Source organism: Coregonus clupeaformis, chromosome 14, assembly GCF_020615455.1.
Source record: "Coregonus clupeaformis isolate EN_2021a chromosome 14, ASM2061545v1, whole genome shotgun sequence".
NCBI classification, from domain to species: domain Eukaryota; kingdom Metazoa; phylum Chordata; class Actinopteri; order Salmoniformes; family Salmonidae; genus Coregonus; species Coregonus clupeaformis.
The window spans coordinates 4045251-4059781 of record NC_059205.1 but is presented as its reverse complement, the minus strand read 5'-3'; the positions used below and the strand labels follow the sequence as shown (position 1 = coordinate 4059781).

At 46.4% G+C, this 14531-nt stretch overlaps 1 protein-coding gene across 1 annotated transcript in view; it reads right to left on the bottom strand.

Annotated features, from left to right (window-relative positions):
• LOC121580605 (activated CDC42 kinase 1) overlaps positions 1 to 14531 on the bottom strand; it is a 67135-nt gene that overhangs the window by 37205 nt on the left and 15399 nt on the right. Inside the window, exon 2 of the mRNA XM_041895575.2 lies at positions 4066 to 4243. Coding sequence (XP_041751509.2) covers positions 4066 to 4243 — 178 coding nt within the window. The remainder of the gene's footprint in view (positions 1 to 4065; positions 4244 to 14531) is intronic.

Below are 14531 nucleotides of genomic sequence, written 5' to 3'. Positions count from 1 at the left end.
AAAAGTTTGAATATCACTGCTTTAGGGGAAATTACATTACGCTTTTCCCTTTTTACTCCCACTCTGTCTGGCTCTCTCTCGGTCTCTGGCCCTTCCTATCTTTCACTCTCCGTCCTTCAATCTCCCTCTCTGGCTCGCTCTCCACAAGAAAGGAGGGAGGACAGAGAAGTGTGAAGAGAAAAGAGGAGAGTAATTAACCTATGTAGTGCACTACTTTCGACCAGAGCCCATATCTGGGCAAAAGTAGTGCACTATATAGTGAATTGGGTGCCATTTGGGATACACATTTAGAGTTCCCTACAGAGACTAAAGGGAAAGCCGTTTCTGACGGCACTTTCTTTTGTGCTTCATAGTTAGCAGTTAAATATGAAAAGGTATAGGTATAGGGGCATTAGTGCTGGAAAGAAAATACTTGCTCTGTTGACATTCTCTTTCACTTACAAGTTTGTGTATGTGTGAGGGAAGGCGAGGGAGGAGAGAGGCAGGTGTTTCTCCAGATGACGAAGCAGAGAGAGGACAGAAAGAGAGCCGCCCACTGAGGACAAAGCAGAGAGAGGACAGAAAGAGAGCCGCCCACTGAGGACGAAGCAGAGAGAGGACAGAAAGAGAGCCGCCCACTGAGGACGAAGCAGAGAGAGGACAGAAAGGGAGCCGCTCACTGAGGACGAAGCAGAGAGAGGACAGAAAGAGAGCCGCCCACTGAGGACAAAGCAGAGAGAGGACAGAAAGAGAGCCGCCCACTGAGGACAAAGCAGAGAGAGGACAGAAAGAGAGCCGCCCATTGAGGACAAAGCAGAGAGAGGACAGAAAGGGAGCCGCCCACTGAGGACGAAGCAGAGAGAGGACAGAAAGAGAGCCGCCCATTGAGGACAAAGCAGAGAGAGGACAGAAAGGGAGCCGCCCACTGAGGACAAAGCAGAGAGAGGACAGAAAGGGAGCCGCCCACTGAGGACAAAGCAGAGAGAGGACAGAAAGGGAGCCGCCCACTGAGGACAAAGCAGATAGAGGACAGAAAGGGAGCCGCCCACTGAGGACAAAGCAGAGAGAGGACAGAAAGAGAGCCGCCCACTGAGGACAAAGCCTTCTCTTTGGCAGTAAGGCTCCTTGAGATATCACACTTTCAATGCCATACAACACTCCTTCAGTAGCCTCCAACTGCTCTTAAACACTAGTAAAACTAAATGCATGCTTTTCAATCGAACGCTGCTGGCACCCGCCCACCCGACTAGAATCACCACTCTTGACGGGTCTGACCTAGAGTATGTGGACAACTACAAATACCTAGGTGTCTGGTTAGACTGTAAACTCTCCTTCCAGACTCACATAAAGAATCTCCAATCCAAAGTTAAATCTAGAATCGGCTTCCTATTTCGCAACAAAGCCTCCTTCACTCATGCTGCCAAACATGCCCTCGTAAAACTGACTATCCTACCGATCCTTGACTTTGGCGATGTCATTTACAAAATAGCCTCCAACACTCTACTCAGCAAATTGGATGTAGTCTATCACAGTGCCATCCGTTTTGTCTCCAAAGCCCCATACGCTACCCACCACTGTGACCTGTACGCTCTTGTTGGCTGGTCCTCACTACATGTTCGTAGTCAAACCCACTGGCTCCAGGCCATCTATAAATCACTGCTAGGCAAATCCCCGCCTTATCTTAGCTCATTGGTCACCATAGCAGCACCCACCCGTAGTCTGCGCTCCAGCAGGTATATCTCACTGGTCATTCCCAAAGCCAACACCTCCTTTGGCCGCCATTCCTTCCAGTTCTCTGCTGCCAATGACTGGAACGAATTGCAAAAATCTCTGAAGCTGGAGACTCTTATCTCCCTCACTAACTTTAAGCATCAGTTGTCAGAGCACCTTACCGATCACTGCACCTGTACACAGCCCATCTGAAATTAGCCCACCCAACTACCTCATCCCTATATTGTTATTTATTTTGCTCTTTTGCACCCCAGTATCTCTATTTGCACATAATCTCTTGCACATCTAGCATTCCAGTGTTAATACTATTGTAATTATTTTGCACTATAGCCTATTTATTGCCTTACCTCCATAACTTGCTACATTTGCACACACTGTATATATATTTTCTGTTGTATTTTTGACTTTATGTTTTTTACCCCATATGTAACTCTGTGTTGTTTTTATCGCACTGCTTTGCTTTATCTTGGCCAGGTCGCAGTTGTAAATGAGAACTTGTTCTCAACTGGCTTACCTGGTTAAATAAAGGTTAAATAAATAAATAAATAAAAAAAACACTATGGTTTATAGATTTCCTGTGATCTTAATGAGTTGTGGTTTTGATTCCCACATGGGCCACATACACTGAATAATATATATCCGTTGACTGCATGTTGCTTTGGATAAAGGCATCGGATAAATAACCATTAAAAAATGTACCATTAGGATGCTTCCCAGACGGAAAAGTTATTTATTTTATCCGTTTGACAGGTATCATGTACAACAAACACTGCACCAGTTTTAGCTACATAGCCAAATGTAATCTGCAGATCCTTATCATATTAGCTGAAGTATCCCTTACATGCTGACTAGACCGGGCACGCGTACGCCATCGCACGCATGTTTATTTTGTCCATCCACACCAGACGCAATCAGGACACGCAGGTTGAAATATCCAAATGAACTCTGAACCAACTATATTAATTTGGGGACAGGTCGAAACACATGAAACATTCATGGCCATTTAGGTAGCTAGCTTACTGTTGCTAGCTAATTTGTCCTGGGATACAAACATTGGGTTGTTATTTTACCTGAAATGCACAAGGTCCTTTTTGCCTGGATCTTTGTAGAATTTTGGCAAAGCTCTCATCAAGGCAAAGGGTGGCTATTTGAAGAAGCTCAAATATAAAATATATTTTGATTTGTTTAACACTTTTTTGGTTACTACATGATTCCATATGTGTTATTTCATAGCTTTGATGTCTTCACTATTATTCTACAATGTAGAAAATGTAGAAAATAGTAAAAATAAAGAAAAACCCTGGAAAGGGTAGGTGTGTCCAAACTTTTGACAGGTACTGTATGTGTACATTCATTTTGCAACACTCACGCACGCAACGCGGGCGGTGTGGTTAGCATGTTAGGCTTAAATGTACAAAAAAGATTTTGTCTTAAGATTGACTTGTTATGGTACTCTGTGCAGAGCTCCAGACCAACATTATCCCCTGGTGGCACTGGCAGCTGGTTTCAGTAGGCACCAGCCCATGATTTGGTGGCACCCAACAACAACAAAAACATCTGCAGCGTTACACAATAGAATACATTTGACTACTGAGATGGTATTCAAGCAGCAATGCATGATTCAAAATATGTTGACATTATGCAACCTAATCCAGTGATTGTCATGAATTTTGGGTTGACAATTAGGCTATTTTTTGTGAGATTTTACTGTCAAATTAGGGCTTCAGAATTATTATTATTTGTTCAATAGAGCCGAATTTGCCTTCATCTTTATGTGCACTGATATTATATATGGGCTTAATTGAATTGGTGCTAATTCATCACCTAAGGAAGTGGAAACTCAAAACACATTAGCTCTAAATATAACACCTAGTCATGTATTAATCGAACAGTAAATGTAATGTCCCCCCCCAAAAAAAAAAACGTGCAATGAGGCCAAGTGCACTCGCGATGGCCATTGCGCAATTTCGGGCACTCCATATTTCAAAGCCATATCAGATATCTTGATTGTAGAACAGTGTGCTTTGAGCTCAATAATGATCAGTGAGAAATAAGAGGGGCACAGGAGGGGGTGAGAGGCTCATTACAGCAGCCGGACCCAGAAAAACAGGCTGACACCTTTATTACAGGAATCATGAGGATAATGCACTTTACTGTAACAAATTCATGGTTTTTATCCAGCCAAAAAAATAGGACATTTTGATTGAGGTAGAATATGCAGCTCCACACCAATGCAACCAATGAAAAATGTAAAATCGCACAACCAAGTCAAAAGGTTTGCAAAATGCAGTCTGGAGACCGTTTTAGTTTCCACCACACACACACACACAAACCATCCCCACTATAACAACTCACCGGGCCGTCCCATGCCGATCTTCTCCAGGTCCTCGTTCTTGACGTAGTCGAAGTGGGAGAAGATCGTCACGTTAAGGTCGTCGCGGATACGCAAAAGGTACTGCTGCAGCTGCACCTCCATCAGCAGCTCCAGAAGCCATTCTGTGCCCTCCTCAGACTGCATGCTACTGCCCAGCTTCTGAATAACACATAGAGAAAGGAGAAGCTGCGTTTAAACATTGACAGGCACACAGCAAACCGCAAAAAGAAAAAGAACACTCAAAGCACAACGGAAGAACAGAAGACTGCACAACCCCCCCGAGAATACACTGGCACTGTCATAGATCAGTAAGTAGACATCAGTATACAGACATCCGTAGACAGACATCAGTATACAGACATCCGTAGACAGACATCAGTATACAGACATCCGTAGACAGACATCAGTATACAGACATCCGTAGACAGACATCAGTAGACAGATATCCGTAGACAGACATCAGTATACAGACATCCGTAGACAGACATCCGTAGACAGACATCAGTATACAGACATCAGTATACAGACATCCGTAGACAGACATCCGTAGACAGACACAGGTGAAGACAGTTCAAAGCACATCTGGTATCCAGATGATACACAAGAGGCTTGATGTAGGCCTATCCTACTGTCTACTGTGCATCAGATCACACCACAATGTACTGTAGGCCTGCCTAGTTTACATCCCTCAACAGGCCCAGACAATCTATCCAAGCAGACAATCTATCCAAGCAGACAATCTATCCAAGCAGACAATCTATCCAAGCAGACAACGTATCAAAACAGACAACGTATCCAAGCAGACAATGTATCCAAGCAGACAACGTATCCAAGCAGTGTTATGATTTAACTGGATAAGAACCCAAATGCAGACAAGTACACCAAGCCAGAGAAGTTTTAACAGGTTTATTTACAATGTTCAAAGTCCAGGTTTCCAAATATATGGGAAGAGCAAGTCCAGGTACAGGGAGGGTAACAGATCCAGATCAGGGCAGGTGTGGTACCGTAATGTCCTAGTGTCCGTGGTGAGTCCAAAAGAGAGGTCCGGTAATGGAGAGCAGGATGGTGGTGGCAGGAGTGAAGCGGAGGCAGGAGTCAGGTTCCAAATATATGGTCGTCTTGACTATGATCTGACGATGAGTGGTAAGTTTGACCGGGTCTTAAAGGCTGAGGTGATATGGTGAATGAGCTGCAGCTGGAACCCTGACTCCCGCACACCAGACTTCACTCCTGCAATCAAGGACAGACAGAGGGGAGGGAGAGAGCAGAGAGAGCTACCTATCAGCAGTAGGCCTAACAGTACCCCCCTCTACGGACGCCACCTGGCGGCCGACGGGTTTATCGGGATGTAACCTATGAAACTCTCGGACCAGATCAGGATCCACAATGAAGCTCCTGGGCACCCAGGAACGTTCCTCGGGACCATAACCCTCCCAATCCACCAGGTACTGGAAACCACGACCTCGGCGGCGAACATCCAGAAGTCGCCGGACAGTGTAGACCGGACCCCCACCCACGATCTTGGGCGGAGGAGGGGACGAGAGGGCGGGCACAAAGGGCTAACCGACACAGGCTTAATCTGGGAAACATGAAAGGTGGAATGAACCCGTAGGGAGGCAGGAAGCTGTAGCTTAACCGCGCAGGGGTTAACAATAGACAGTATCTTGAACGGTCCTATAAAACGAGGCGCCATCTTCTTAGACTCCACCTTCAATGGAAGGTCCCGTGACTTCAGCCATACCTCTTGACCAGGAGAGTAACCGGGAGCCTGGGACCGGTGACGGTTGGCTTGCCTCTGCATGTACGCCGAAGCTCGGGACAGAGCTACCCCTGGCCTTCCTCCAGACCTTGAAGCAGCGGCGCATGTGGGACTGCACCGAGGGTACCGCAAGTTCCCTCTCTTGGGAAGGGAACAGGGGAGGTTGATAACCCAGAGCACACAGAAAAGGAGACAAACCAGAGGAAGCGTTAGTCAAGGTGTTATGAGCATATTCCACCCAGGGGAGCATGGAGCTCCATGACCCAGGGTTAGACCCAGTGACACAGCGAAGAGCGGTCTCCATCTCCTGGTTCGCTCTCTCGGCTTGCCCGTTGTTCTGGGGGTGATATCCAGAGGACAGGCTGGATGTAATGCCCAAAGCTTTACAGAAAGCTTTCCACACCTGGGAGACAAACTGGGGACCCCTGTCAGAGACAATATCCGTGGGTAGACCATGAGAGCGGAACACATGTTCAACCAAAATATCAGCCGTCTCTCTGGCAGTGGGCAGTTTAGGTAGGGCCAAAAAATGAGCGAACTTAGAAAAACGATCAATCACCGTAAGAATGACAGTCTTACCAGATGAGGGGGAAGTCCAGTGACAAAATCCATAGCGATATGCGACCAGGGCCGGCTGGGTATAGGTAGAGGTCGTAGATGACCAGCGCTGGCCTGGGTGGAGTTTTTACTCGTGCACATACCGTACAAGCAGCAATGAAGGCTCGAGTGTCCGCCTCCATCGTGGCCCACCAGAACTTCCGTCGCACAAAGTCAAGGGTCCGCGAAACTCCAGGGTGACAGGTAAGGGGGAGACGAGTGAGCCCACTGAAGTACCTGGGAGCGAGCAGACTCAGGGACAAACATCCGGTTAGGAGGACCCCTCCCAGGGTCAGCTTGATGATGTTGAGCCTGTCTAACAATCCCCTCGATGTCACATGTGATGACTGCAATACTGCAGGTAGGAGGCAAAATGGGTTCAGGGTTACTACCAGTATCAACAGCCGAATGAACACGAGACAGGGCGTCAGGCTTGACGTTGCGTGACCCAGGACGGTAAGACAGAGAAAAATTTAATCTCCCAAAAAATAGTGCCCACCTGGCTTGACGGGGTTGAGCTGCTTCGCTGACTGGAGGTAAGCCAGATTCTTATGATCCGTCCAAACGATGAAGGGTTGTTCCGCCCCCTCCAACCAATGTCGCCACTCCTCGAGAGCCAGCTTAACGGCGAGCAGTTCACGATTTCCAACATCATAATTCCTCTCTGCCTGAGAAAGTTTCCTTGAGAGAAAAGCACAGGGATGCAGTTTGTTATCTTCAGGAGAACGTTGTGACAACACTGCACCTACCCCAGTGTCGGATGCATCCACCTCCACGACAAACTGGCGGTCGGGGTCCGGCTGCATCAGAATGGGAGCCGAGGCGAAGCGATGTTTCAGTTCTTCGAACGCTGATTCGGCCCCTTCATTCCAAGCGAACGGTCGTGAGATGGAGGTGAGAGCGGTGAGTGGCGCCGCAATGCGGCTGTAGTCCTTGATGAACCTCCTATAGAAGTTCGCAAACCCCAGGAATCGTTGAAGTTGTTTTGCGGGTAGAGGAGCTGGCCAGTCCGTGACAGCAGAGATCTTAGCTGGGTCCATCCGCAGCTCCCCTGAGCTATGATGTAACCCAAAAAGAGGTCTCAGACACATGAAATTCACATTTCTCCATCTTCACAAACAGTTTGTTCTCCAACAACCTTTGCAACACCTGGCGCACATGCAGTTCATGTTCCTGGGAGGACTCTGAGAAAATCAAGATATCATCCAGATAGACAAAAACAAACCGATTCAACATGTCCCGAAGGACATCATTGACTAGTGCCTGAAAAACAGCAGGGGCATTAGACAACCCAAAAGGCATAACCCGATACTCAAAATGTCCCAAGGGTGTGTTGAAGGCAGTCTTCCATTCATCACCCTTACGAATGCGCACCAGGTGATACGCATTTCGTAGATCCAGTTTCGTAAAGATGGTAGCACCATGAAGGAGGGGAAAAGCAGAATTAATCAAAGGCAGAGAATACTTGTTCTTAATGGTGATGTTGTTAAGTCCACGGTAATCAATACAGGGTCTGAGGGTCTTATCCTTCTTAGCAACAAAAAAGAATCCCGCTCCTACAGGTGACGAGGAAGGACGCATAATACCTGCCGCCAAGGAGTCCCGAATGTAGTTCTCCATAGCCTCCGTCTCCGGCCGGGAGAGATTGTACAGGCGACTGCTGGGGAGCGGGGCTCCTGGCTGGAGGTCAATGGCGCAGTCGTAAGGCCGGTGAGGAGGGAGAGAAGTAGCTCTGTGTTTGCAGAAAACGGATGCCAGGTCATGATACACGTCAGGAACAGCAGAAAGATCCATGGACTCCAGTGGAGGTTGAGGCACAGTACTGGCAGGAGTCTGAGCAGAACACAAACAATTCACATGACAAAATGTGCTCCATGAAACAATGCTACCTGTCACCCAATCAATGTGTGGATTGTGTTTTATGAGCCAGGGGATACCAAGGACCAGGGGAGTCTGTGGGCAGTCGATAATATGGAATTGAATGTTCTCCTGATGATTTCCCGACACTCTAAGACAAACAGGAACAGTCTGATGGGTAATGCGGGTCAACAATTGTCCATTTAGACCCTTAGCCTGCAGCGGACAGTCCATAGGAACAGTCTCCAAATCCATTTGTTGAGCCCACTCTCTATCCAAAAAGCTTTCGTCGGCACCAGAGTCAATCAGCGCACTAACAGAGAAATTCTGGGACTGCCACTGGAGGGATGCCTGGAGCAGAATGCGGGGAGAAGAGGAAGAATCCGCTGCTCGGCTCACCAAAACTTCTCCCATTAATGATGAGCCGGCCCTTTTCCCCGGACGAACTGGGCAGGAAGGAACGAAATGACCAGCTTCTCCACAATACAGGCAGACCCGAGCCTGAATACGACGTGCACGCTCCTCTGAGGACAACCGTGCACGACCCACCTCCATGGCTTCGGGTTCAGTGCTCCTCGTATCGACTCGGGAAGACACGGCTCTCTCCGTAGGGACGATGCAGGGAGGAGTTTGATGACAGACAGGTTGCTTGGAACTAACACTCCTCTCCCGGCGGCGCTCCCGAATCCGATTATCCAACCTGATAGTGAGTGAAATAAGATTATCCAGCGTAGGCGATTCATCATATGACACCAATTCATCTTTTAAGGTCTCAGACAAAGCATTGATGAACACTCCTTGTAATGCCTCGTCATTCCAACCACTCACTGCTGCTAAAGTCCGAAACTCCACTGCCATCTCCGCCACACTACGAGCCCCCTGCCGAAGAGAAAACAGCCGTTTCGCAGCCTCCTTGCCTCGTACGGGGTGGTCAAAAACCTTCCTCATCTCCGTGGTGAAGGCAACGTAAGCGTTGCAAATGTCCGACTGACTCTCCCAGACCGCGGATCCCCAGGCACGAGCGGAACCGCTAGTAGAGTTGATAAGGTAGGCAATACGGGCTCTTTCTGAGGCGTAGGTGAGGGGCTGTTGTTCAAACACTAACGAGCATTGAGTCAAAAAATCGCCACAGGTTCCCATGTTCCCGTCATAGCGCTCTGGAGCAGGAACAAAAGGCTCTCTGATCTGGGCTGAAGGGGTAGTAAGGGCAGATACTTGATTGGAGAGTAATTGAACCTGATTAAGCAGCACCTGACTGTCCTCAGCAATCGTTTTAAACAGGGTATCATGTTGGCCAAGTAAAATGCCCTGATTGGCTATGGCAGTCCAAATTTGAGTGCACTCTGGGGTGGTATCCGAGCTACTGTCTGCTGGGTTCATGTTGGTCAGATCATACTGTTATGATTTAACTGGATAAGAACCCAAATGCAGACAAGTACACCAAGCCAGAGAAGTTTTAACAGGTTTATTTACAATGTTCAAAGTCCAGGTTTCCAAATATATGGGAAGAGCAAGTCCAGGTACAGGGAGGGTAACAGATCCAGATCAGGGCAGGTGTGGTACCGTAATGTCCTAGTGTCCGTGGTGAGTCCAAAAGAGAGGTCCGGTAATGGAGAGCAGGATGGTGGTGGCAGGAGTGAAGCGGAGGCAGGAGTCAGGTTCCAAATATATGGTCGTCTTGACTATGATCTGACGATGAGTGGTAAGTTTGACCGGGTCTTAAAGGCTGAGGTGATATGGTGAATGAGCTGCAGCTGGAACCCTGACTCCCGCACACCAGACTTCACTCCTGCAATCAAGGACAGACAGAGGGGAGGGAGAGAGCAGAGAGAGCTACCTATCAGCAGTAGGCCTAACAAGCAGGCAACGTATCCAAGCAGACAACGTATCCAAGCAGACAACGTATCCAAACAGACAATGTATCTTAACCTTTTTCCTCATTCTCAACCATACCCTGTGTAGAGGGCAGTATGAAGTGCTGTATACTCTTGTTTGATAGCCTAGCCTATACGTCGACCTCTGTTCTGAGTTGTTTATGTGGCGAAAGCGGTGAATTGAAACTGACAAACAAGTGTCATCAGGACACAGAGTTCTTTTGACTTCTGTCAAACGTCCGATTTGTTTCCGGCTGCTCTCCTCTCTATTTGATTTGGAGTGTTTGTCGGGTATCAGCTTCTTTCAAAAATTATCCACCTATCTAGTCCTGAACCCCAGCCCACCCGTTTACTTCTGTTTAAGAAACGTTTTGCAACAGAATCGGCGTAACGAATATACACCCCTGTTAACCCCAAAGTGTCACCTCTCGCGGCGGTGCCAAAGATGTGAGTCGACATCACTTCCTGTTCCTGTGCCCGGCGGCCAGGCTGTCAGAGTTGATACCTAAAGAGGTGGGGGGGAGATGAATATTGATTTGTGTACACAGACTTGGCACTTGGGAGGCACGAGGGGTAGAAGCTGGACGCAGTGTTCCGCTGTCGCGGGGCGATTGGGAATGCCGGCCAAGGGAAAAGGCTGCATCTCAATGGTCTAAAGTGGCTTTCTCTGCTCATCTCCTTCCCTTGACCTGCACGGTCTGGTCTGAAACAACTGGAAAGGAAGTGCTGTATAATGAAATCCAGCCCAAGTTTTCAGAATGCTGTTTCTTCCCTGAGGATTGAGCTCAGGGAGAAAGGAGGGATGGTTTGGAGTAATGGAACGTGGTGGGAAGAACTACAAGAAATCCCTGGTGAAAAATGCCTCTGGCCTGAACTCCTTCCCCTCCGCGGAATGAAGAAACGCAAAAGGTCCTGGACTGCTCTCAGGACATGCTGCGCAACAACCCTCCCTCTAGTCTTCAAAAGGTATTTGTCTCAGCACAGAGTCAGTGAGTCAGGCAACAAAAAGTGACAAAGCAATGCAAAAGAAAGCAGGGCTTTCCTCAACTGGATCCGTGGAAGTCTACCTCGACCACTTGTACAAACGTTAGCCTTAAAGTGTTAGTTAGAGCATCTCATGAATGAATTGAGACAACGATGAGATCGTTTTAAGGTGTCTAGACTTTTGGGGGGTATTTATTAGAGTGTTTAGTAGACTACATTTAGTGGGTAGGCTGTTCTAAGCTCAAGAAGAGCAAGCACAGTTGCAGTGGTTTGGTCAAGACAGATAAAGTGAATCAGCTAGTCTTTTCTAAATGTGCCAGTGGGCCTCAATATTGCAGTTCAGAACTGGATGACGGCATGTAACAGTGGCCTCGCAATGTGAAACAATGACCGGCATGTTGCAGGGCTTTGACAAAGTGAAGCAATGAACATCCTGGCCTGTTGTCCGGCCCATAGTGCCTGCCTCTGATGTTTCAAAAACACCTAGCTGTAAAAGTTGCTATAGTTTTAATTGGCAAAACGAATCCACATACACTACCATTCAAATGTTTGGGGTCACTAAGACATTTCCTTGTTTTCGAAAGAAAAGCATTTTTTTTGTCCATTAAAATAACATCAAATTGATCAGAAATACAGTGTAGACATTGTTAATGTTGTAAATGGCTATTGTAGCTGGAAATGGCTGATTTTTAATGGAATATCTACATAGGCGTACAGAGGCCCATTATCAGCAACCATCAGTCCTGTGTTCCAATGGCACGTTGTGTTTGCTAATCCAAGTTTATCATTTTAAAAGGCTAATTGATCATTAGAAAACCTTTTGCAATTATGTTAGCACAGCTGAAAACGGTTGTGCTGATTAAAGAAGCAATAAAACTGGCCTTCTTGAGACTAGTTGAGTATCTGGAGCATCAGCAATTGTGGGTTCAATTACAGGCTCAAAATGGCCATAAACAAATAACTTTCTTCTGAAACTCTTTAGTCTATTCTTGTTCTGAGAAATGAAGGCTATTCCATGCGAGAAATTGCCAAGAAACTGAAGATCTCGTACAACGCCGTGTACTACTCCCTTCACAGAACAGCGCAAACTGGCTCTAACCAGAATAGAAAGAGGAGTGGGAGGCCCCGGTGGACAACTGAGCAAGAGGACAAATACATTAGAGTGTCTAGTTTGAGAAACAGGCGCCTCACAGGTCCTCAACTGGCAGCTTCATTAAATAGTACCCGCAAAACACCAGTCTCAACGTCAACAGTGAAGAGGTGACTCCGGGATGCTGACCTTCTAGGCAGAGTTGCAAAGACAAAGCCATATCTCAGACTGGCCAATAAAAAGAAAAGATTAAGATGGGCAGTCTGAGATATGGCTTTTTCTTTGCAACTCTGCCTAGAAAGTAGGCTACCTGCGCAGTTCGATCCACCATAATAATGTAGCGTACTTTAAAAGTATGAAAATGTATGCACTCACTAACTGTAAGTCGCTCTGGATAAGAGCGTCTGCTAAATGACTCAAACATTTAAAAAAAAATAAAGGTACCATAATTTACTACTGGCTACTTTCACCCCTAAGTTTCTGCTTAGAATTTCCGACATTTGGTAGGTCATATTAGAATTTTCGGACATTTGGTAGGCCATTTGTTTTTCAGCTATAGTTAGACACATTCAGCTTCTCTTCTGTCATAACTTGTTGCCCCAGACGACTGAATAAAATAGTGCCAGAATAAGGTCTTACATCAATAGAATGAATGCATTAGTAATATAGTTAACACCGGTAAAGTTGTCTTTCGTTTAGGGACCGGGGAGAAATCGCAATAACTCCAAAATAGTGGAAAGATTGGTCCTGTGCAAAATGTCCAAATGTGATCAGTTTGACCGGTTTTAAGGAAATGGAAAGCTGAGAAAACGACGAAACATGTTTCTGATAAGACTTCAGTTCATCTTGGGTGCATATTTTATGTGGTTGAAATACTGTCTGCTTGTGTCAAAAATAACACATATACACACAAATTCGCATTTTCTCAGATGCTGAAAGACACTCCTGTTCCCAAAACAAAATTAAAATGTGTTGTATAATTTCACTGCAAGAAATACATAATTCTGCAGGAGTTAATATTATATTCAGCTACGTGTGAGAGGTTATAGGCCTACAGTCAGTGTCCATATTTCAGTTACTATTCCAGTTAGCCCATATACTTAAATTAGGAATATTCTGTTTATTCATGGTAACAGGGATACTCATGAGTGGGATATCAAAGCTGCATGTAAACAGCTTATCCTGAATAAGACCTACTATCCAGAATACTGTGCGGATGTAAAAGTGGTCAGTGAGACTAGCCTACGTTCAGAATATGAACTAATTCCAGCATGAAACCAAGGGTTGTCTGGCTGCTAACTAAAACATGATTGCAACTGAAATCTGGCTCAGTAATGTTAAGTGATCTTACATATCAACAAGGCAGTGGATGTGGACAGGTTGAGCCTACCACTGCACACGTCAAGAGGCATGCCTCTGAACATGCGTGTTTGTGTGGGGTGTGTACATTTTAACATAGGCTAGACTTATACAAGCATAGGCCACCCACAAGTCTTTCATTTGAAGAACCTAATCTTCACCCAAATTTCTCCACCTTGATAAAAATGCTTTGCATACACTTATGGTACTATTGCCAGACCAGCCACAGCCATACATATCCTTCCAATGACATCATAACAATTTGTCAACGAGACAAAATGAGTAGGCTTACTCTGAAGTGTGCCAGGAAAGGGAACAACTTTTTGAGCTTGTCGAAACGCCCCATCCCGAATTATGTGTATGTGTGTAAGTATGAGAGAGAGTGTGTTTTTAAATCCTCAGAGACACCTGCTTCTGTGGCCTGACGGTATCAGAGCAACGGGATTCCCCGGAGAGGGAACGCTGAGAGAGCGCTCCACCGATCCCACTCCCAATCCCGGGAAAGGAAAAGGAAAACTTCCTGAGCTCTTGTAGCAGGGTACATTCCATCACGGGGCATAACACAGGAAAAATCTCAAGAAACCTAACAAATGGTCGAATGAGAAGGATAAATCCAGAGGAACTGTTACTTTGTGAGAAGGATAAATCCAGAGGAACTGTTACTTTGTGAGAAGGATAAATCCAGAGGAACTGTTACTTTGTGAGAAGGATAAATCCAGAAAAACTGTTATTTTGTCAGTTTCTCTGGCAGCTTTGCGAAGTTTGTTGAGCCCAGTTCCTGCCCTCTTCTCTACCCTCCTCCGTGTGGCCAGCTCCTGTCCATTTGTTTATCCATCCCCACCATCGTGGGGTTAAATATAGCAGCGACTTGGTTTTCGCCTCGATTCACTCAGAGCTGCCAGCTCCAGACGAGAGAAATGTAAAGTG